This window comes from Dermatophagoides farinae, chromosome 8, assembly GCF_024713945.1.
Source record: "Dermatophagoides farinae isolate YC_2012a chromosome 8, ASM2471394v1, whole genome shotgun sequence".
NCBI classification, from domain to species: Eukaryota; Metazoa; Arthropoda; class Arachnida; order Sarcoptiformes; family Pyroglyphidae; genus Dermatophagoides; species Dermatophagoides farinae.
The window spans coordinates 2474487-2498097 of NC_134684.1; the positions used below are offsets into that span (position 1 = coordinate 2474487).

A 23611-nucleotide genomic window follows, 5' to 3' on the forward strand; every position below is an offset into this window, starting at 1 on the left:
AGAGAAAGCAAATCACGTATCACGAATAAAATTTCATCGATAAATAATTCTGCGACTAAACGACGATCCAGTGAAAAGATAAAATCAAATAGACAAACTCGAAAGACTTCGAAGGTGAAACAAAAACGTCAAAAAAGTGTCAGTAGTAATCTGACGGTATCAAAAATAAATTTTTATTTACAATAAACCAATATATTTGTTTAACAATTATAGTAATTCTATAGAATTCGTTACATCGACTAATTGTCGTTGTATTCATGATCAAGATTTTAAAGTTCAGATGTTCAGAGCGGATTGATGAAACCCATATGTACAACATATATTTAGCTTGACGTTGAACTTTATTTTTTAAATAATGGTAGAAATAGAAACAGCAAATACCCATTTCAACAAAACGATTGAAAATGATTTTCATCTGAAGTAATAAAAAAAATATATTGATTAAATCATACACAACATAAAAATGGTAAACAAAAATTTATCTGATCATCAACCATCTGAAACATCTTTAGAGATGGCTGTTATTCCAAGAAGAACCGATTATTCGAGAAGAAATAATGCCTTATCAGTTGAATATGATTTGTTTTCTTTTAATAAAAAAACAAATCAAAATGATCGAATCATATTCTCATTATTAGGAGCATTAGTTTTGATTTTATTTCTATTTATAATTCATCTATTTATTCTTAAGCCATTGATAATATCAACAAATTCCATTTCTGATCGATTTACGGATGATTCATGGATTCATATGGATCAAATTATAAGAAAAAATGTTGGCTACATACGTCATAAAAACGCCAACACTTCGGATGATGATGACAATCTTATTTTAATGAGTACCGATCTCAAATGGTTGAATCATTTACAATTAAATTCTGCAAATGTTTCATTTTGTTATAAACAAGATGATTTATCATTATTTTATCATTATTGTGTTGATGAATCTCAATATCCGATTATCTATGATCAGGATTGTTGGCCACATTCTATTGATCTGTATCAACAACTCTTAATGACCAGAAATCAAACAAATTTAGCCAAGTTGAACACATCTGTTATTGATGAATTCGTTCAGATTTATCATCGTTTTTTGAATAACAGTGATGGATTAAAATCAATAAAAAATGAACAACTATCATTAGCATTCTCTTATGCGAAAAAAATTGGCCGTGATTGTGAACATTCGGAATTATGGCAGCAAAATTTCAATCTATCATTACCATCCGGTCGAAATGAGAAAGAAATGTGGGAACTATATTGTTTACGTCACATACGATATCCTAATATAGTAAGCATCAATACTGGTAAATATTATGTGCCCGAATATTATCTTCAATTGATTGAAAGTGATTCGAATGGAAAAAGATCACTGGCTTCGGATGAGAAATGGATGCATCGATGGATGGTGGAAAAATTCATTCCACTATATCGATCAAATTTAGTTTTACAAAAACGCTTTGAAAATGAATCAAAAAATTCGATAATTTTTGCAAAGAAAAACGGTTTAGAATGTTGATTATTATAAAAATTTCACCATATGTATTAATTTATTTTTAATCAAAATTCATTTAGTAAAAATATTCATTAAACCTTCATTTTCGCTAGTTTCAGATTTAAATGTGATACGTTTTTTTAATGTTAAATAAAATGTGTACGACGAAAGTGATAATGCTACCAACACTGTAGCCATTCCCAATGTTGTAATAAACAGAATATAAAAGTTGCGATCGAAATAAAAATTATTACATTTAATTTGTGACCAAATATTTTTTGGACATCGTATAATCATATCAGACGAATTTTGTGTTTCATATTGTTTATCCAATCCAATCAGAATCGATTCGACACTTAATACATCAATCTCATCACAGAAATCCAATGAATATGTGTTGATCCTTTCGATTGATTTCATCACGCAATCATTATAATGACTTAAAGCACAGCAAAATGATTGCTGAAAATGTAAACGAACATCGCCATGGTGATCATTATCAAAAAGAATATTTTTTGTATAGTTAAACGTAGATTCAAATTCAACCTTACATGAATGTGAAATTGGCTCCATCAATACTCGACATGCAGGCTTGATTGCTTTGATAATCAGCTCGGCTTTTTTAATTAAAATTGTTGATTGATAAACATTGTATTGCGTAATCAGTGAATTCACGTTTTCATCACCATGGACCATATATTTCATAGAAAAAAGTTTATAAAATACAAATAATATGAATAATAATTGCATTTTCGTTTTTGTAAAAATGGTAAAAACATTGATGGATAGACAATATCAAAATAAAAGAATAACAAAAAAAACCATTATTAACTCGGAAACAAATTCCACGTATTCTTTTTAAAAAAATACTGCGTATACTATTTAATCAGTGATCTTAGACAATAAAAAGATATAAGTATCATTCATAGTGCATTTTTTTAATATTAATAAGCTAGTATTTACACAATTAAATTTCATCCATTTCTCGTAAATAACACTCAAAAAAGATAAAGTCATGCATTTTTTTTGTCGTTACGTTAATCCATGTTTACGTATTAAATATGAAATAAAATGATATTATAGGCAATATAAATGAATTTAGAGATGAAAAAAATCCTTTTTTTGAATATACAATAATAAGAACATCATTCATCAGTATCATCCGAGTCATCATCGGATATGTAGCGTTTAGAATTGGTTTTGGCTTGTCTTCCTGGCCGACCAGGTGTACGACCGGTGGAAGATGTTTTCTTCTTTTTCTTAGGCAAATCTTCTTCATCTTCATCTTCGTCTTCATCAGAGTCATCAATCTATGAATTAAATAAGTTTAAAAAATGATTAAATTTTAAATGGAAACACATTTTCAATCACAAATCGGAAAAACTTACCAAATCGTCATCATCATCACCTTGATCGGTATCACAACCGGTTGTATTTGCACCGGAAGTTCCAGCACTAATTCCTCTTGCAGAGGCAGCTGCAGCAGCCGCTGCTTCTTTGGCTTCAACTTTTTCGGTAACTTCATCATAAATTTTCTGCAACATAAGCGAATCTTCATATATTTGCGATTGTTCCATATTATATGTTTGCGCATTCTGACACATTTGAATGAAATCATCACGAAGTTCTTCTAATGAACGATATTTATGATTATTAATACGTGAACGAATTTTTTTAATATCCAATGGTCGCCGAATAAGTTCATAATAATCCGGCAACTCTTTTCTAGATGGCAGTTCCATGAATGCATCAGCAATATGCCGATATGCCATACCAGATTCATCATTGTTGTCTTTGTTTTCAACATCTTCTGGTTGTGGCGACGCTTCAGGATCAGGAACCTTAAAGTTCACAATCTCGTGGATGATTCGACGCATTTTGTTCATTAAATTAGGTGGATTGGGAGGATTTTTCTCAACCGTTGGACGACCACGTTTCTTTTTAGGCTTTTCATCATCCTCATCATCGTCGTCATCATCATCATCAATTCGTCGTCGTTTGCCACCTGTGGTTAAGAAAAATTGATTAAGAATTCAACATTATCAATAATTGAGAGTATACCCACTTTTAGATTTACGTCGTCTTGATTTACCACCCGTGTTGAATTCGATCTCATCATAATTACCATCTTCAATGGCCTTCAACCATTGACGTTCGGTAAGTGAATCAGAATAATCAACTTCTTTCCGTTGACGTGAACCTCGACCAAATAGTTTATCTTCTTCTTCTTCATTGGCCAAACGTTCTACTTCGAAATCATCTTTCAAAAGCCATGATGGTAGTTCTGATTCTTCCATTAATCGTGGTTTACGTTTTATATTTCGTGCCTCTTCACGACGACGATCCAAATCCATCTTTTGAAACAATTCGAATTCTTCTTCTGTACGAGCGATCATTTGATTGATGGTTTCATCATCTGGTACTTCATTCTCATCATCTTCTTCGTCACCATCGTCTTGTTGTAAAATTGCCTATGAAATGATTTTTTTTGATTAAATAAAAAATTTAAATTCTGAATAAATTAATCAAAGATAAAAATACCTGTAGAAATTGCTTTCGCTCAGATCCAGTAGATTTTTGATCAAACATGCCAGCTTGAATGACTTTTTCATCAAGGTTTAATTTATATTTAGCGGCAGCTAAAATACGTTCTTCAACTGAATTGACGGTAACCAAACGCAATACACGTACTTCATTCTTTTGACCAATACGATGAGCACGATCTTGTGCTTGAAGATCTTGGTGTGGATTCCAATCTGAATCGAAAATTATGACAGTATCGGCTGCCTGTAGATTTAAACCCAAACCACCAGCACGAGTAGAAAGAAGAAAAACAAAATAATCAGAACCAGGTGCATTGAATTTACACAAGAGGACACCACGATCTTCAGCTTTGGTTGTACCATCCAATCTTAGATATTGATACGATCGATAATTAAAATAATCTTCCAAAATGGTCATGGAAGTTGTCATCTGACAGAAAAGAAGCACCCGATGATTTGTGGCTTTGAATTTAGGTAAGATACGATCCAAAAGTTCAAATTTGCCAGCCGCACGATAAAGATCAGGACCTGAGACAATACGATCGCTTAAGCCCAAATGTTCGGCATAAGATTCTTCAATTTGTTGAAACATGAATGGATGATTACAAATTTTTCTCAATTGCATGATACTATTCATCAATGTACGGGTTCCACCACGGCCTTTTTTATCTTTTTCGGAACCATCGGTCAAAAGGACACCTTTACTTTGCATATGGCGATATAAATAACGTTGAAGTGCGCTCATATCACACTTGACTACATATTCAACTTTATCCGGTAACTGTGATTCTACTTCTTTTTTTAAACGTCGTAGTAAAAATGGCCGGAGTACTTTATGAAGACGGCGAATAATAAGAATAGTTTCTTCTTCATTCAATTCAACCTTTTCACCAGTGGTTGCAAACGGCGCATTAAACCATTGTTCAAACGTATTACATGATTTAAAGATTGAAGGCAAAAGAAAATTCAACAATGCCCATAATTCCGGTAGTTTGTTTTGCAATGGTGTACCGGTCAAAAGAATTCGATGAGGAGCAGTATAATGTGTATTCAAAATTTGCGTCAATTTACAATGATGATTCTTCATACGATGTCCTTCATCGATAATCATGTATTTCCATTTTATTTTGGCTAGTACTGCTTTATCTTTGATTATGTATTCATATGTAGTCAATAATACGTTGAATTTATTTGATTTCAAATTGGTCGATAAATCTCTACGAGCTCCGGGTGAACCTAAAAACAAACTTTAAAAAAAAACAGTGAAAATAAATATAAAATACTTTACCTTTATAAGGGATTTTGATGACTGTAGGAGCCCAACGATCAAATTCCAACATCCAATTCGACATAGTTGATAATGGAACAATAATCAAATATGGACCATTGTTACGCTTCTTTTCAATTAGATAAGTGATTAATGCAATCGTTTGGATTGTTTTACCCAGACCCATCTCATCAGCAAGTATACCATTCAAATTATTATTATACAATGAGACCAACCATTCAAGACCATGAATCTGATATTCTTTTAATTTTCCATTACGTAACAATGATGATTGCTCAGTAATACGTTCTCGGATACCATGAGCAATATTATAATAATTAACTTGATCATCACCACCTTTGTATTCATCATCTTCAGCCGAAATCTGTGGGGTAGGTTTTAATGTTGCTGTGGAACTATTTTCACCATCACCATTATTTTTCATTTGAGAATCTTGATTAGATTTTTCATCATCATCGGTCTCCGATTCGGTAGCTTCTTCATATTCGGATTCTGAATCACCACCGGCATCACCACTTTCTCCCGGTTGTTTTTCACATTTAGGAGCAACAGACCATCCAGGATGTTCTTGAAGCCATTGATCTAATTCCGATGCTAATGGTGCATCTTGTCGGGTTAATAATTTGCCCGATTCGGTTTCGATAACATTAACACGAAGTTCACCTCCTTGACTATTTTCATCGAAAGCGCCATCCGGTAAATTTTTAGTTCCATCCTTATTTTCTTTATTTTCACCTTCTACCCCATTTTTCTTTTTCTTCTTTCGTACTTTACGTCGTTCTTTACTTTTCCTTCTTTGTTCTTCTTTGTGTTGTCGTACCATTTCGGTAAGATTACGAATATATTCATCGGTTTGCGATAACAAAAATGCCAACCTTTTATCTTTCTTTTGATCAATCAATTTTCGATAACCTTCTTCATCTTCGGCCATTAAACGTCGCATACGTTCTTTTTCGATTCGTTCTTGTTCTTTTTTCTGTTCACGTTCTGTGTTAGCATGATAAACAGCAACAGCTTTATTAACACGACCGATCTTGGCCTGAATATTACGATGATATTCTTTGAAATCTTTGGCATGTTGCAAAATAGCACTAATATATTCCTGATGTTTTTGTTTACGACGTCGTTCTTGTTCAAGTTTTTGTTGTTTTTCCAATTTTTCAGTAATTCTTGCTTCACGTAGACCAATACGTTTAGGTTTACGATATAATTTCGGATTTTGTCCGGTTTCAAGCGTTGTATCGCGTCGCATACAAGCAATCACATCGGCACGTAATTGTTTCTGAAAATTTAACAATCGTAATGCTCGATATTCAATCATAGCACTAATACGTAAATCTTCGGGAATATTTGCGGCTAAGTCTTGCAGCTCTTGAATACGATGAGCAATACGTTGTGCAATACAGTTTTCGCGCTCTTTTTTTAATTCAATTGGATCCAGACCGGCTGGTTTGGCCACTGGAGTTACACGAGTTAGTTTAGGCTGTTGAAGTTGTGATGCCATTGCATGATATGCATTCATATCGCGTTCATTCATGGTTGGCGGTTGATGAGATGGGGGAGGTGGCGGCTGTGGTTGTCCACCTGTTGTTGCTCCAGGGCGCCAATGTGGCGGAAATTGATGTTGTGGTGGATGATGTGGTCCAGGATGGTGACCATGATGTACACCTGGTTGTTGTTCAGGACCTGCTATCATTCCGGCGCCACCATTCATAATTGGACCAGAACCAGCAGATGGAACATTGGGTAGTTGCACAGAAGGACCATTCATTTGCAATGGCTGTGAAGGAATCATACCCGTTGGCTTCATGGGCATTGGCCCGCCATTCATGCTATAACCACCCGATGATGATGGTGGTGCTATTTGATTAGGTGGACCTTGTTGCTGTGGAGTTTGTGGTCTTTGCTGTTGTTGTTGATGAATTATATCAGGTGTGGATGGAGTTGGTGGACGAGGCCATCCTCCATGTTGTTGCTGTTGCTGATGCATTTGTGGTGATTGAGGAGGAAATTGCAGGGAACGTTTTCCTGAATGCTGTAATGCCATACTAACTTGTTCGGGTATTGGTTGATTTCGTGCCAAATATCGATATGCTACAATTTGATGCCGTAATTGATGCAATTGATGAGCCGCAAATTTCGCATCAGGATTTGGTATGCCACCGTAACCAGTAATAGGTGCAGGATATCCACCAGCATTACCACCTTGTTGTTGGGGTGATTGTCCATATTCTCCATTGGTGATATGCTGCCCAGGATAACTGTATGCTCCACCCTGTGATTGAGGTGGTGGCGTTGAATAATTTCCGTGAGGAGTAGACGATGGTGGACCTGGTTGTTGCGGTGGTCCAGCCATTGGTGGCATAGGTTTGCCTTGGTTTGGAGGTTGAGGACCTATTCCGCCATGATGATTCATGTTACGATGTTGAGGAGATGGTGCCATCGCAGAATTAGGTGGCGGTGGTAACCAAGTTTGTTGTGGTGGTGGACCATAAGGATGATGTTGTTGTGGTGCAATTGAATATGGTTGCTGAGGATTATGTGATTGTTGTGGTCCATGATTCATACCAGGAGGAATTTGTTGCATATGAGATGGGGGTAATTGTTGATGAGGATGTTGTCCAGGAGGTGGTGGTGGCATCATTCCAGTATTGACATGGTGTCCAGGAGGAATTATCTGAGGTTGTGAGGAAGCGGGAATTGATGATGGGGAAGGTCCAGGAGAAGGTTGTGGTACACCAGATTGTGATGACACTGGGACTGCACCCTGAGAACTGTTTGAATTTTCATCCATTTCTTGTCAATAAATTATAAAAAAGACTATGTTAGAAAAAATTTATTTAAAACATATTGAATGATGATCATAAAGATTTTTTTTTTACATTACATACTTAATTTAGAATTTTGAATATATGAATGACAATTACAACAGAAATTGTGTGAGTCGTTTCAAGACACACACACACCGATATGCGACCCCAGAATCGATTCGACGTTAGGTATCTACAGATATTTTACTGCTAATTAATAATAATTCCGAAATTTCCGTACACAACAAAATCGAGCGAAAATGAACAGAAAAATTTTCAATACAATTCATGAAACACATCAGGCAAACACAATTATACTCACTAAATAAATGGCCCCTCCAAAAAAAAAAAAATGCTGAGCTGAATCTTTTGTTTGCTTCGTTGGTTGTCCGTCATTAAATGACGTATCATTCTATCAAGAATTATTATTCTAATAATTCTGATGATGATGATTTAAATATCCATATTATAAATAAATCAAATATATACAAAATTTATGCATGTTTCAAATGAAGCGAAATGGAATTGAAATCCAATTTTGATTAGAAAAGATTTTCTTTTTTCAGAATGAAAAAAAAAAATGGATCTTTATTGTGTAGCTTTTGACTTGATAGAACGCGTTACATGTACGTGTGTGTGTGGTGTGAGAGAGAGAGAAGCAGCTAAAACATTACCGGTATATCGTTGTGTGTGTGTGTCCTTTATTGGCCACAAGCATGCGTACAAAGGTGTATTAGCGTATAGCTCGATGCATCGAACAATGTGAAGGGCGTTTCACTATAATTCATGTACAATGGATAACACTCTCACATACATATCGATGGTATCGATAAAAATTGATTAAAATTTTCATCTATTCAATTCAATATAAATGATTTTTTAATTTTTTCTTTTTTTTGAAATTTTATTCATTTTGATGATTTTTTTTTCATAAACTTTTATTTTTATTATCAATGGGTAAAATACGACGTTCATTCACTGCAAATAAAAAACTTCAAGTGATTAAATATGCCGAAAAACATGGTAATCGTTCAGCTGAAAAACAATTTAATGTGGCCGAATCGAATATAAGATTTTGGCGAAAAAATAAAACAATCATTGAAGCTATGCCTGAAACATTACGATCATTGCGATATTCACGTGCACGTCATCCACAATTGGAAGAAGAATTGAAAACAATTATAATAGCCGAACAACAAAAACATCGTGATGAACAATCAAAAACAACGGAAATGTCGAATCGAATACGAACCTGTGATATCCGTCGATTGGCTTTAAGTTTAGCTCGTAACAAATTCGGTCTTACCTCACAGCAATTTTGTGCTCGTCCTACTTGGGTGTTTAGTTTCTGTAGAAGAAATGGTATTGAAATTGGCAATAAAAAACAATCCCGTAAGTTTGATGATTTGATTTTGATGAAATTTAATTTTTTAATTTTTTTTTTTGTTCAAATATCCAAGTTAAAAACAAAGAAGCACGAAAATTATGGGCTTTATATAGAGAAAATCGTGATCATTCATATTATAAATTGAAATTAGACAGCAAATCGGAAAAGGAAGAAACAATAACTGAAAATAGTGATGATGATGATAATGATATAGATTTTCCCGTCGATATATCCGAACATTTTGTGGAGCATTCAACAAAAAACGACAATACAACCATCGAAGATTCTTCAATAATTATGAAATTACCAGAGCAATCTGTATCGAATAACGATGCTTCTACCACTAATACAATTTTTATCATATTAAATTCACAAACTAAAACATGTTGATATTTGGCTGTTTGTCCTGCAAACAATCCAAAATCTTATCTTCTTTTTTTTGAGGTTGCATATTTTTCATTGCTTAGCATGATAACCATTCATTGGTGGTTCATCACAATCACAAAGTTGTCCACCCAATTCTGGATCATGTTTACATAAATTATCACAAAGTTTTTTGATATCGAAATGGTTATTGTTTAAATCAAATTCAGTGGTCATAAACATTTGCGTCGTATGTTCCAAAATACGCCGCCTGGCCGTAGTTGTCGTTTCAGAGGTAATAAGCATTATTTCATCCTGTTCTGCTTTTTGAAAATTTTTTTGTTCCACAATCGACCAAACAATGATGATTGAACATATTATAATGAATGAACAAATAATAAATGCAGCCAATAATGCCCATCGTGAATGTAATAACCAATGGCGAAATTGTTGAATTTTACGTTGAAATGAATCTAAATATGATTCAATACTATTAATGTAAAACATTTATCAATTTGTAATGTATAAAATCATATTATCATCAGATATATATTTTTTATGGTTCATAAATTAAATCACAAAAACAGAATTCAATTGTTAATCGTCAATCAGATGTGTATTGTAAGATTATTGTCGATATTTAAAGGATGGCAAAATTTTTTGTAAAATATATACACGACAATGGTGGCTATATAATCTTTGACTACGTTTTATTTTTTCTTACACATTACACATTATTATTACATTTGATGATGATTAAATCTTAAACATTATCAATCATCAATAAACGACTGATTTTTCATGAGTACATTCTTTGTGGTTGTTCAAACAAATTGATTGAGCCAAATGTATAAAACAAAACAAAAAAGAAAAAAATCCACATCCCATTCAAATACCCATAGTGATGATGATATTTTTTTTCTTTTTCAAGTTAAAAGTTAAAATTTCAAGTTTCATTTCAATAATTTTTTTTTATTTATTTATTTATTTTCTTCTTTCAAAAATTTATAATAATAATAATATATAGCTTTTCTCATTCGTTTGTTTATTTGAACGTTAATTGTTTGTTTGTTTGTTTGTTGTATATGTTTATATATGTGTCTATGAAGATGAATGTGTGTGTGTGTGTGTGAGAAAAGAATCAAGAATCAAGAATCAAGAATAATAATTATTGAACAAAAAGAAAATAATGAATAAAATGAAATGAACAGAAAAAAATAATAATAATAATAATAATGAGATGCTTTTCAATCATGAGAAACAATGAATGATACAAACGACTGGAATAAAAATATGTAAAGAGAAGAGAAGAGAAAAAAAAAAAGATTGATGAGATCCTCGTCATGTCATTCTTATTTATGGGAAATACATGGATGTGTGTGTGTGAGTGTGTGTGTTTGTTTGTTTGTTTGTTAGTGTGAGGACTCTTGTTGTTGATAATCAATTAATAAAAATAAAATATGAATTTATATTACAAATAAACAATCAATAAATGTGGAAAGGTTTGTGTGTGTGTGTTTGTTGGTGTGTATGCCACGAAAATATAAATTCTTTTCAATCAATCAAATATAGAATTTCTCAAGTAATCAATAATCAATAATGTTCGTTTGTTGTTTTTTTTGTTTTGTTTCAAATGTAGAATATTTTTTTTTCGCTCTTATTTTTTTGTTTTTGTAATTAAATTCTTTGTCAATGGCTGAAAACAAACAAACAAACAAACAAATGAACAAACAACATCCAATAACAAAAAGATATATAGATATTCAAAGGTCCATCATATTTCCATCTGTATATTATTTATAGATCAATGTGAATAATAATAATAAGAATATATATAATAATAATCATTTCAATAGATCAATAATGATAAAATTTTTCTCTTTTACGAAATTTTCGTTTGTGTGTGTGTATGTTTTTTTAAGGAAAAATGTTCAGATGATGATTATGACGATGGTTACGAAACAAAAACAATCTAATGTTTTATGGATGGATTTGATTCCGGATGGTTAATTGATAATGGTCAAATGATGATGATGATGATGATGATGATTTTTTCATGTGATGAATTTATGAGGTACAAGGAGCAATTGAAAAATTTGTTTGAAATGATAAAAATTCTTGAGATTCGTGTGATCACTATGATTCATGATTCACAACATGTTACAAAATATTTTTTGTTTTACTGTGTGTGTGTGTGTATGATGGATGAAATCGGATTTTTTTTTTTTTTGCTTGTTTTTGAATAGAAAAAACAATTTTCGTATCTACAAATGATGAGGCTAGCAAATAATTCTTGAGATTTTGTGCCTACAGGATTGGGATTTACAATTTTTTTTTTGCTTGGATCTCTTGTTTTATTCTTCAATAGTCCAAGACGGCAACAACGATGACAACACATCGACATCATCATCATCATTAACAACAACAACAACAACAATTAATATAATAATGTCAACAAACCCAAACGAAAAAAAACACTTTATCTTTGTTTGTAATAATAATGGTATAGAAATGGATTGAAATCATTTTAGTTATTTAATGACGTGGCGTATGTTGATGATGTAATAAAATGTCAATAATAATAATCAATAAAAATGTTACAAATTAAAAAAAGGAAAAAAAAGAACACAGATAGACTTAAACAAAAAGATGAGATTTTAGCAGGAAAAAAATGAAAATAAAATTGACAATTGAAATCTAAAAACACAAAAAAAATGATCACATCAGACAGACAAAAAAAAATAACAAACGATTCAGAAGAATTTTTGAAAGAAAAAAAAATTTTTCTTTAGTTATATATTCACTATAATATTTGATGATGATTGATGAATATATATATATCATTTATGAATCTCAACACAGCCAACGTTCGAATTCGAACAGATAAGGGATAAAAACTTAAGGCAAGACAAAAAGGGGAAAAAATGTCACATCATTCATGATGAATGACTTAATTGTCACATGATGGATAACGATGATGATAATGATAATGGCGATTTCTACCATGATTATTTCAATGCAAAATGAAATGAAAAATTTCAGATTGAAATCCAATGGATGAGCAAATGTGATTGGGGAGGTAATTTACGAAAAAAAATGGATGAATCTCTTCCGGAAAGTTTCGGATATGATATCATTCAACTATTGCCACTATCATGTGATAATAATCGTTGTAATAAACTTTCCGTATTGGATCTTTGATTTTGATCATTATCCTACAAAATAAAGGTGAATATAAATCTGATATTTAGAAACAAAATTGAATTAATTTACAAAAAAAACTTACCATAGAAGTGCTGCGACCAATTGTCGTCGAATCATTATTATTGCCAACTATTTGTTGTCCTAATGATTCTTGCTGTAATTGATTATTACCGGTGATTGTCACCATATTAATACTGTTTGTGCTAGCTGTATTCGACAATGACATCTGATTCGAATTAGATGTTTCAACAAATTGATCAAAAAATGAATCCTCAAATTCGACATATGATGTTTCGTCCAATGATAGTGATGTTGAATTATTCGGTGTTGATTGTTGAGGTGTATTTGGTTGTTGTATAAGAATCTGTTGCTGTGATGTTGTTGGCACGGGTGTTTGTGGCTGCTGCTGTTGTTGTTGTTGTTGTAATATTACTTGATGTTGTTGCTGTTGTACATTACTACTACGTTCACTAACAAATGAATTCAATTTTTGTTTCACATAATCAGATGTTGGTTTATTATTGGGATTATTGACCGATGATGATGTTGATAAACGGTTATCATTCACTGATAATGCATTATTTCCAGTAGATGTGGTAACATTGACTAATCCATCGAGATTATCGAATCCGGATAGATCATTAAGATTGATTTGTTGAGATATTTGTGGCTGTTGTTGTTGTTGTTGAGAGAACATAGACGAAGCCGAACTAATTGTATTGCCATTATTAGCACCACTAATACCAACAAAACTATTATCAACAACACTGGCCGTTATTTTTTGTTGGGATTGTATCGATAATTTGACATTCGTTTGAGTATTAATTGTGAATGATTGTTGTTGCTGCTGTTGAATTTGTTGTGTTTGTATAGGCATTCGTAATGTCAATCGTCGTGGTTGTATTAAATGTTGAATATTCGGTATGGTCATCGGTTGTTGTTGCTGCTGTTGTTGTTGATGATGATGATGAGTTTGTTGGCCAGCAAATTGTTGCGCTAAATCTCCGTTGTTTTGTGGTTGTTGTTGAACAGTTTGCATTGCAAATTGGCCTTGTCTTGATGGGAAAAAACGAGGTCCTTGTTGACGTGTAGAACGGGCAAATCTTTGAAGTCCTACTATAGAAAAGATGGATATATTTAATTTTAATATATTAATCCAGATTAAAAAAATAATTACCACCAGAAAGCTGAGCATTTAACATCGGATTTGATTGTTGCTGTATCGATACTAGATTAGGAGTTGTAACCGGAGATTTAGGCATTGTAGTCGGTCCTGATGGTGACATGACTTGTTGAGCCGGTGATGGTACATTATGATTATTGCCGGATGAAAGTCGATTCGAAGTAGTTGCAGCTGGTGATGCTTGTTGTTGCCAACTAATCTGTGTGATTGGCTGTTGTTGTTGATTATTTACTGATTGTGGTGATTGTACCAACATTGGAGATTGTGGTGGTGCTGGTGATGGTGATGCCGATGTAGACATATTGGAATTACCAGCAACAAAATGTCCTGGCGACATATGATTTGTTGACGAAAATGGTGATGGAACTTGTTGACCACCACCAGTCGCTAATGTCGTTTGTGGACTAGTAGCATATGAAGCGCTATGATTATAAGATGATGGGCCATTATTACGTAAAACAGCAGAACTAGATACAACACCACCGGAAGTTGGACCTTGTACAGGACTTGGACTAAGAACTTGTGCAGGACATGGTGCTGGAGATTGAGGTAGTATGGGCGGTGTAGAAGGCACTTGAATGTTACCGCTAGTATTATTATTACCACCAATTACATATCTTGGTGACATTTGTGTAACAATTACGTCCTGTTGAACTGTTGCTTGTTGCTGTGATGGCAGAGCTTGTCGAGGTTTGACAGTAATCTGAACATTGGGTGCTACAGTGTTATTGATCGAATTTAATCCATTTATATCGAATCCTCCATCGGATGGTTTAACATTGAAATCTTGTTGTTCTTGATGCATTAATAATCGTTTATGAGCAACATTCAAATTAGGTGGTCCCTGTCCAAGAACAATAGCTTGTGTTCCGGTCACTCCCGAATTAATCGTTCCTTTGGGCATTCGTACTAATTGGATTTGTGGCTGTTGTTGACCTGTGTTGGTTGTAGTTGTTGTCTGTCCAACAAGAAAGGTATTACCGGTTCCAGAAACTTGCTGTACCTGCTGCATAGCAGCCACTCTTTGCATAACTGCTGTATTCGATTGTTGTTGTTGTTGTTGTCCAATACGAGCATTCATCATACTAACATTAGCTCTTTGTTGTTGCATCAATTGTTGCATAGTTGTTTGCTTTTGGGGCATTATACGATTAACCTATGTGGAAATAAAATCAAAATAAAAATAATGGCAAAAAAAAAATTAAAGGAATTTTCTAATACCTGTGAACCGATAGGTGGCTGTGGATTGTTATTGATGAAAGTATTTGATACCTGAGGATAGGATGGCGGTGGTTGATAATTCGGTGGTGGTACCTGTTGCTGCTGTCCAGGCGATAGAATCGAATGTTGTTGCTGTTGAATTGATGATTGACCACCAATAACATTATTCAACATTGGTGATTGAGGTGTAGGTGGTTGTGATGTATTCGATGAAAATATCTGATGATTTGATGAACTGACGTTTTGTTGATTTTCAACTTTCATCAATTCTTTACGTATTTCACTTATAGCTTGTTGTTCATTTGTAGTGGTAGAATTGAGTTGTGCAAGACTGCCAGAAGAATCTGCTAAATTGAATGCAATCAAATCGATATCATCATTGTTAATACGACGATTTACAGTGGTCGTAATGTTGCAAGCATTGCCACCACTAACGCTTGCCATATTAGCTGTATTCGAGAGCAATGAACTCAATGAAGGTTGATTATTGATATTCATCACGTTTCCAACGCCAACAGTACCACTATTAGTATGATTATTATTCAATTGATTAACATTATTTACGATCAAAGATGTTGATGATTGATTGCCACTAATCATTGTATCATCTTGAAGTTCGATTACTTCATCCAAAATCTGTGAAATCAATGCCGGATCTTCCAGATCGATCGAATCATTCACCAGGCTAGCATTATTATTATTATTAGAACTTTGGTTATGATGATTAGCTGATGTAATCACTGGGGCCGTTGTTGTAATATGCTGTTGAGGATTCGTTGAGATCTGTTGTTGAGCTGCTGGTTGATGTGTCACAATCGTATGTTGCTGTGATGATGGTTGCAGTTGACCACCGGATAATGTATGGATAAATCCAACACCAATTGGTTGTTGTTGTTGCGTCACAGATTGCGGTTGAATCGTTGTCATTGTGGTTCCATGTTGTTGTTGAACTTTTGAAAAATTACGAAGCATCGTAACACGTTGATTCGTGGTCGCTGTTAATGTTAACATACCACTTTTTGAAATCATTGCACCACAATTATTAACATTGATTGGATTGACTGTGGCCATAGCAGAACCAGGTACATTATTAGATGATGGTACAGCATTACCAGATGCTGTTGTAAGGATTTGGGTCAAAAAATTTGTTGTTTTTTGACCAGTACTGGTTTGTTGTTGTTGTTGTTGCTGCTGCTGTTGTTGTTGTTTTAATTGAAGTTTTTGTTGTTGAACAATTTGTTGACCAACCGACATAGTTGCTTGTGGCTGAAGAACGGGTTGTTGTTGTTGTTGTTGTTGTAACAATTGTTGTAGGTCTGAACTATTGTTTATCTGTTGCTGTCTCAATTGTAATCGTTGAACAAAATTTCCACCTGCTGCAATCTATATTTTGTTCGGGTGTGTGTAATCATTCAAACGAAACGTAAAATGGAAATACAAATTTAACGATCCATGAAATATGAACAATTTGTTTATTGATAATTGTTGCTTACCTGTTGCTGTAATTGGCTTTGGTTCGTATGATGAATTTGTTGTTGTTGTTGCTGTTGGCCAGATTTAATAGCTATAGGTGCTGGTACCAAACTGGTAGTACCACCAGGACCAATCGTTGTAATTAAATGTTGTTGCTGTTGAGTATGTTGTTGAACGATATGATGCTGTTGTTGTTGTTGTTGTTGAATTTGTAATTGAATATCTTGGATATGTTGTTGTTGCTGCATTAAATTAGCTTGCTGTATCGTAATCTGATGTTGTTGAGATAGATGTTGATTCGAATGCGTTTGTTGTATTTGCGATGATTGATTAACATTTGCTCCTGTAGTTGGAGGCGTTGGAATAATTTTCTTATCTAAATTGGGTGGTAATTTAACGTCCGGTGTCGATGAGATCATTGATGGTGGAATTGTTTGAATTTTTTCCTCTGGTAATGATGTAGGCGTTTTGGCCAACATTGATGCCAACATTGGATTCTGACAGGCCAATAATTGATGTGATGTTCCTGTATTAACACCAATACTATTGTTCGAAGTAGTCGATGTTGTAATATTCGCTGAAACGATTGCCAGACGTTTAGATTCGGAATCTTGCATCAGATAAACATCATTTTGATCAAAAGGTGATTTTCTTTTATTAGGATTGAAATTATATTGTTGTTGTTGTTGTTGTTGTTGTAGTTGTTGTTGTTGTTGTTGTTGCATAGATACATCTTCATTATTCGATGAAAGCAATGAGTTTAATTCTGTATTTGTCAAATAAAATTCCAGAGAAATTATTAATTATAGAATCAATGAAAAACACAAATTGAATTTGTCAAAACATACCAAACATAAATTTCTGGCCATTATTTCCAGAAATGTTGCTAGATGAATCTTGATGTAGATGTTGTTGCTGATCTTTCAACAAATGTTCCATTAGAACATCATTTTGTGAATTCTTATTAACACTGGCTAATTTCATTCCACGTGTTGATTGATTCGCAGCCAATTTGGCACTATCATCATCATTTAGTAACATACGCAACATGTTATTCGATGATGATGATGATGAAGCAGTCGTATTGGTGGCTGTTGTCATTGTTGATTGATTACTTGAATTAACAATCATAGATTTCGTATCATTCAATAGATCAACAAAACTTGATGCCGATCCTATGGATGTTGTATTTGTTGTCATCGTTGATGAGCCACCACATCCAGATAAATGTAATAAAGTGGATTCAGATTCTGGATTACCCGTTCTAATATCACCCGTTACATTACCACCACTAACATTGAGTTGATCATCTGCATTGTCCAATAATTCACGTAAAATATTATCACTACTGTTACTATTATTTGATGATGAATGTTGCAATGATGAACTAGTTTTATTGTTCTTATTATTTTGATGACTTAGATTATTATTGTCATTTGAGGAGAATTCGGAAGTCTGATCAGAATTTAGCGTACCAATACCTAATGAGGAATTCGGATCACTAGTGAGCAAATTTCTGAGCTTATCATCCATCATCACTCTATGTTGTTGTTGTTGTTGTTGATGATGATCACTATTATTTGCAGTGGTCATAATCATTTGTTGCTGGTTGTTCGGCCCTAATTGGCCAATTCCAATTGATGAGTGTATACCTTGTTGTATCAAATTATTTCCACCAATCGTCGAATTTGATGATGAAAACATTTGAGGATGTGATGAGATCATCGTCATTTGTTGTTGATTACCACTACCGGCACTTGTATTAATCATCATCGACATTGATGATGTAAAAGGAACGGATGTATAAATTTGACGAGGGTTCCCTGAAGAAGATGATGAAAATGATGATGATGATAAGACGATATTTTCAACAGTAGTTGTTGGCTCTTCTTGTTGTTGAATCATTGCATTTGATGATGGAGTTGTATCACTAAATTCCCATCTATTCGAAAACATTTCATCAAAATCATCAAGATTCAAATCAATTGCCGTTGGTGTAGCTGAAACAGCAGTAGATGATGAAGATGATGATGAGGTCAATGTGGTCATTGAATTATTGAATTGAGATGCTGATGAACAGGCAACTAATGTGATTTTAGAATTTGAAAAATATTAGAAAATTAAAAGAATTGAATAGAATCAATTACTTACCATTTGATTGTTGCATTTGCATTGATGATGATGATAAATCTGGTGGAGCCTGAGGTTGTTGAAATGGATTATTTGTCCATTTATGATTCTGCATCATTGGATTTGTAGTGATTAGATGATTTGAATTCATCATCCCAGATGATGTAACACAAGAGGATGCTGACGATGATGAGGATGATGTCGATGATGAAAATTGATGCAAATGTTGTTGCGTTGTAGACGAATCGTGTTGTTGAGGATTATTTGTCGTCGATATAGATTGAGATGAGGAGGATGTTGATTGTTGTTGCTGAGACTCGTTGCTACTGGTTGTATGATTCGGTTGTTCATTACCAATCAATGTTGTGTTTGATGATGTTCCAATATTATGATTACCACCACCACCAGCATTGTTGAAATTGCCTGACATAGTCGTATTTGTTCGATTCTCAATCATTGATTGATCATCTTCCTCTTTTTTTACTGGTGATAATGTATTCTGTTCAAAAAAGATGGAATGCTTGGCCATCATGGAATTATTTTTTAATAATTTTGTTTTTGTCAAAACTTTTGCATATTGATCAGGACCAACTTTAAGACGATATAGCTTTGATACGGCTGGCGGTGATGAACCACCAGCATTAATAATGGCATCTTTTAGATGTTGTTGAACCTTATTCAGATCATCTTTATGTACGGAATCATGAAATAAACGATTTGTTGTTAGATTATTTCGTAGGTGGGATATTTGCCGCTGTATATTAATATTATTTGAAGACATTGTCGACCAGTCTACATAGTTAATACATCCATGTATATCCAGACGTGTACTGAAATGCTTTATTTGAAATTTAGTTTGACCAGAATTTCCAGATGGATGTTGTTCCGAATTCGGTAGACGACGTGCAATACATAATACACGCGATTCTTCCGTCATTTGGTGACCACCTGCAGTACTCGGACCAGAGAATCCAACAAATGTAGAATTATTTAGACTTAATGTCGTGCTCAAGGAATCTATTTGTTTGGATTCAGAATTCGAAATGAACCTAGTGTTCACTTGCATCAATTCATATTGAGGTAAACATGATTCTAAATTAGATGATACTTTTTGTTTTTGTTGTAATTTTTGTTTCCGTTTTTGTTGTTTGAGCAACAATAGACGTTGTTTTTGTTTCACAATGTCCTGATTATTATGGTCTAATTTACCCATTGATATTGTCGATGATGATGATTCGGCTTGTGCAGCATCTAAAACAGCAGCTAAATCAGAATCCAATACAGATGAATCATCATTTTGGGCCAATGCTTCATTATCATCGAAATTTAAATTATCTAAAAAATGTCCATCATCATTATCACGTGTGGAGAGATCATCATCACCAAAGCTTTCATCGTCATCACCATAATCATCATCATCTTCGTCATCATTTTCACTTGAATGTATTGGGCCTTCGGATTTGACCAAAAATCTTGAATTGAATGAATTAAATTCATTATGGCTACTGCTTTGGTTCAAACTGGCCAATGTTCCAATTAATGATGATGATGAGCTAGATGATGAAGAGGTTGATCCTGAGCAAGTATTGTTAGGATTTGATGCTGATGATGAACCTAGATTGGCAGATTGATTGGTTGAACCCGAAGACACATTACTTGTAGTGCCGGATGTAGCTGTAATAGCTAAATTACCGGTTATATGGATGGAATTCTGTTGTTGTGATTGATTTGAAGACAACGATGTGGAAGTGTTATTTGTTGACGTTGTCGATAAATTCTGATTCAACGACGATGATGAAGAAAAGTTGTTGGAATTAGTTGTCAATGTTGATGATGAACTATTATTATTATTATTGTTGTTGTTTCGAATCATCTGCGATTGATCCAACATGGATAATGATGATGATGATGAATTGGTGTTGTTATTGTTTGTGCCAGAATTGATGTTATTACTGGCCGTTGTTGATGATGGCCAACATTGAGAATTATTAACACTATTATTATTATTAGAAGATAGTCGTCTTCCATTGTTGCCAATTGCCATTGGCAATAATAATGCATTGAAACGTGGATGATCGTCTGGATGTAAAATATCAAATATTGACTTGTTAATTACTTCACTCTATAATTTTTTTTTGTTGTAATTCATTATCAATAATTTTGATGTATCGAAGGATGAATAAAATTGTCGATGGAGAAAATTTATATGTGAAAAAAAACGACAACAAAAAAAACACAAAGATCGATTAGCAAAAAAAATAAAAAATAAGCCAATTAAAATTAATAATAATATTGAATTGAATTAATAATTTTGCAAACAGACATACCTGAGTGAATTTAAGATATTGGTTAACATTTTCACTAATATATTCAACATAACCATCGGCATTCAATGTGAATAGGAAACAATTCAATGCATCCAATAGCAATGAATTTAGATCCGGTGGTAATATGTTGGGTTTTGATGAGGAGACTTCCGATGCTTGAAGATCATCTGTTGTGAGATCTATATTTTTTATTGTCACATCATATAATGTGAAATTTAGTGAAAAAAAAACAAAAATTAATAAAATATATATATTTCACAAAAGCCAATTCTTTTATTGTTGTTGTTGTTGTTGTTGTTGTTGTCTCAATTTTATTCAATAACAACAACATAATGGATATAATTGAAACAAACAAACAAACAAACAAAAAAATTATGGATCTAGCTAATCCATTTATTTATTTACTTACTTTGTTTATTGATGTTCTGTATCTGTTTAACAGTCTCCTGTAATATGGCACACTTGTCCGGCTTGACCGATAGTGAGTTCATTTCATTAAAATTGCCTGCTGCCGAGATCAGCTCTGCTAACTCTTCAATATAATTTTCTTCGTCGTCGCTGTCTTTTTTAGTATTTTCACGATGATGTTCTTGTTCACGTCGTCGATGTTGTCGCTGCTGCTGTTGTTGTTGTTGTTGTTGCCGAGTTTCAATTTCAGCTTCTTGATGCTGTTGTTGATGTCGTTGATCTTTTTCTTCTTCTTCTCGCTGTCGTCGTTGTTGGTCGTTATTATGATGATGATGATGATGATTTGGATGGTGATCGTGGCTGTTGATGCTGCTATAATGATGATGATTATGATGATGATTTTGTTGATTATTTGACTGCTGTTGCTGTTGATTATAGTGACGACGTTGTTGTTGTTGTTGTTGATGATGATGTTGATACTTCTCATCGAGAATGAGGCACTTGTTCCTAGAAACATTAGGGGAAAAAAAAGAAAACGATGTAAGAATCGAAAAAACAAATAAAATAGACAAATAGAATTCGAATAAATGGGCCAGAAAGAAAATGAAATGAAAAACAAAATTTTAGCAACCAAAAAAAAAAAAAAAAACAACCACCAACATTATTCATCACCGGAATCAGTATGTATCCATTAAGAATTTCTTAGGAATCAATTCATTATAAAAACGATGAAAAGAAAAACATTACACATGCAACAGGCATCTAATCATGAAATCAGAAAATTCAAAAACTGAATTGATAATGACAATAAAAAAAAAGATGTATATTATAAGATTATTAAGAGAGAGAGAAAAAAATTAACATTTTTTCAATTTTTTAATCTAATCTCTTTCTTTCTTTCTTTCATTACAACTGTGTGATGATGTTGGGATCGATCAATCCATCCATCCACATGAATTACATAATAATGTTGTTTGATGATGCGACATCATCATCATCATCATCATCATCATCATCAGAAACAGATATTGATAATGTTGTTGTCGTCCATTTGATGATATCAATTTTACAGAAAAAAAAAATGCAATGATCATCATCATCATCATCATCATCGAAAAAAAATGATGGTCAAGATGATGGTGGTAGTGTTAACGATGATTTGATAGAAATCGGATTATTTTCATCATCATTCCAAGTGTGATATCAGAAAGCAATGGATGACGATCCAATCATTTTCATCATTATGAACGTCATTTTTATATGGCAACGAAAAAAAAAATAAAAAAAAAAAAATTTCGTCTTCATTTTTATATGGACAAAAAATTTTTTTTTCTTTTTTTTGCCTTTTAAAAATATTTGAACACACACACACACACACTGTATAGAAAAAAAAATTGAAACATCATCATCATCATCATCACTGATCATGAGCCAAAAGAAATAAGAAAAAAAAATCAACATAGCTATCGATTTAGAAAAGAATCTGGAATTACAATCATCAATTTAGTGTGTGAAAATTCATATTTCAAATTTTTGATGATTTAATGTAGAAGAAAAAAACAACATACACACGCTTCACAAGACAACAGTTTCAAATACACAAAAAAAATCAAAGAACAAATCATTGTAGGAAAAAAAACCAGGACCCTATACAGAACACATTTGAAATTGAAAACAACGATGAAAACAGACAGGCAAACATACACACACACACACAAAACACACACACCACAAACCAAAAACCAGATAAATAGATAGTTGAATTGATTATTTATATAT

The 23611-nt window shown here is 33.2% G+C and overlaps 4 protein-coding genes across 11 annotated transcripts in view; 2 read left to right on the plus strand and 2 right to left on the minus strand.

Moving 5' to 3' along the window:
- Positions 1 to 380: 380 nt before the first annotated feature.
- LOC124495843 (uncharacterized) lies at positions 381 to 3175 on the plus strand. Its single transcript, XM_047059276.2, has one exon. It carries the CDS (start codon positions 464 to 466, stop codon positions 1517 to 1519), a length of 1056 nt encoding a protein of 351 aa, XP_046915232.2. The 5' UTR covers positions 381 to 463; the 3' UTR covers positions 1520 to 3175.
- Positions 2351 to 8775, minus strand: brm (ATP-dependent helicase brm). The gene is made up of 7 exons (XM_075733719.1): positions 8459 to 8775; positions 8218 to 8343; positions 5327 to 8122; positions 4037 to 5274; positions 3561 to 3966; positions 2884 to 3500; positions 2351 to 2805 (listed from the first exon to the last, which is right to left on the minus strand). The coding sequence occupies exons 3-7, from the start codon at positions 8118 to 8120 to the stop codon at positions 2641 to 2643; spliced, it is 5220 nt and encodes a 1739-aa protein (XP_075589834.1). The 5' UTR covers positions 8121 to 8122; positions 8218 to 8343; positions 8459 to 8775; the 3' UTR covers positions 2351 to 2640.
- A 199-nt stretch (positions 8776 to 8974) lies between these two features.
- On the plus strand, positions 8975 to 10504 carry LOC124495845 (uncharacterized). The gene is made up of 2 exons (XM_047059280.2): positions 8975 to 9528; positions 9597 to 10504. The coding sequence occupies exons 1-2, from the start codon at positions 9090 to 9092 to the stop codon at positions 9911 to 9913; spliced, it is 756 nt and encodes a 251-aa protein (XP_046915236.2). The 5' UTR covers positions 8975 to 9089; the 3' UTR covers positions 9914 to 10504.
- A 712-nt stretch (positions 10505 to 11216) lies between these two features.
- LOC124495839 (uncharacterized) overlaps positions 11217 to 23611 on the minus strand; it is a 50508-nt gene continuing 38113 nt past the window's right edge. For 6 of the 8 annotated variants that reach the window (XM_075733720.1, XM_075733723.1, XM_075733721.1 and 3 more), the window contains 9 exons: positions 21834 to 22339; positions 21425 to 21603; positions 19119 to 21219; positions 17816 to 19051; positions 16988 to 17733; positions 15495 to 16877; positions 14268 to 15429; positions 13173 to 14206; positions 11217 to 13101 (listed from right to left, as the gene is read on the minus strand). In XM_075733720.1, the coding sequence (XP_075589835.1) occupies positions 13024 to 13101; positions 13173 to 14206; positions 14268 to 15429; positions 15495 to 16877; positions 16988 to 17733; positions 17816 to 19051; positions 19119 to 21219; positions 21425 to 21603; positions 21834 to 22339 (8425 nt within the window). In that variant the 3' untranslated portion in view covers positions 11217 to 13023. Of the gene's footprint in view, positions 13102 to 13172; positions 14207 to 14267; positions 15430 to 15494; positions 16878 to 16987; positions 17734 to 17815; positions 19052 to 19118; positions 21220 to 21424; positions 21604 to 21833; positions 22340 to 22742; positions 23127 to 23611 lie in introns of those variants that run through there. The other 2 variants (XM_075733724.1, XM_075733722.1) reach the window with 2 other exon arrangements.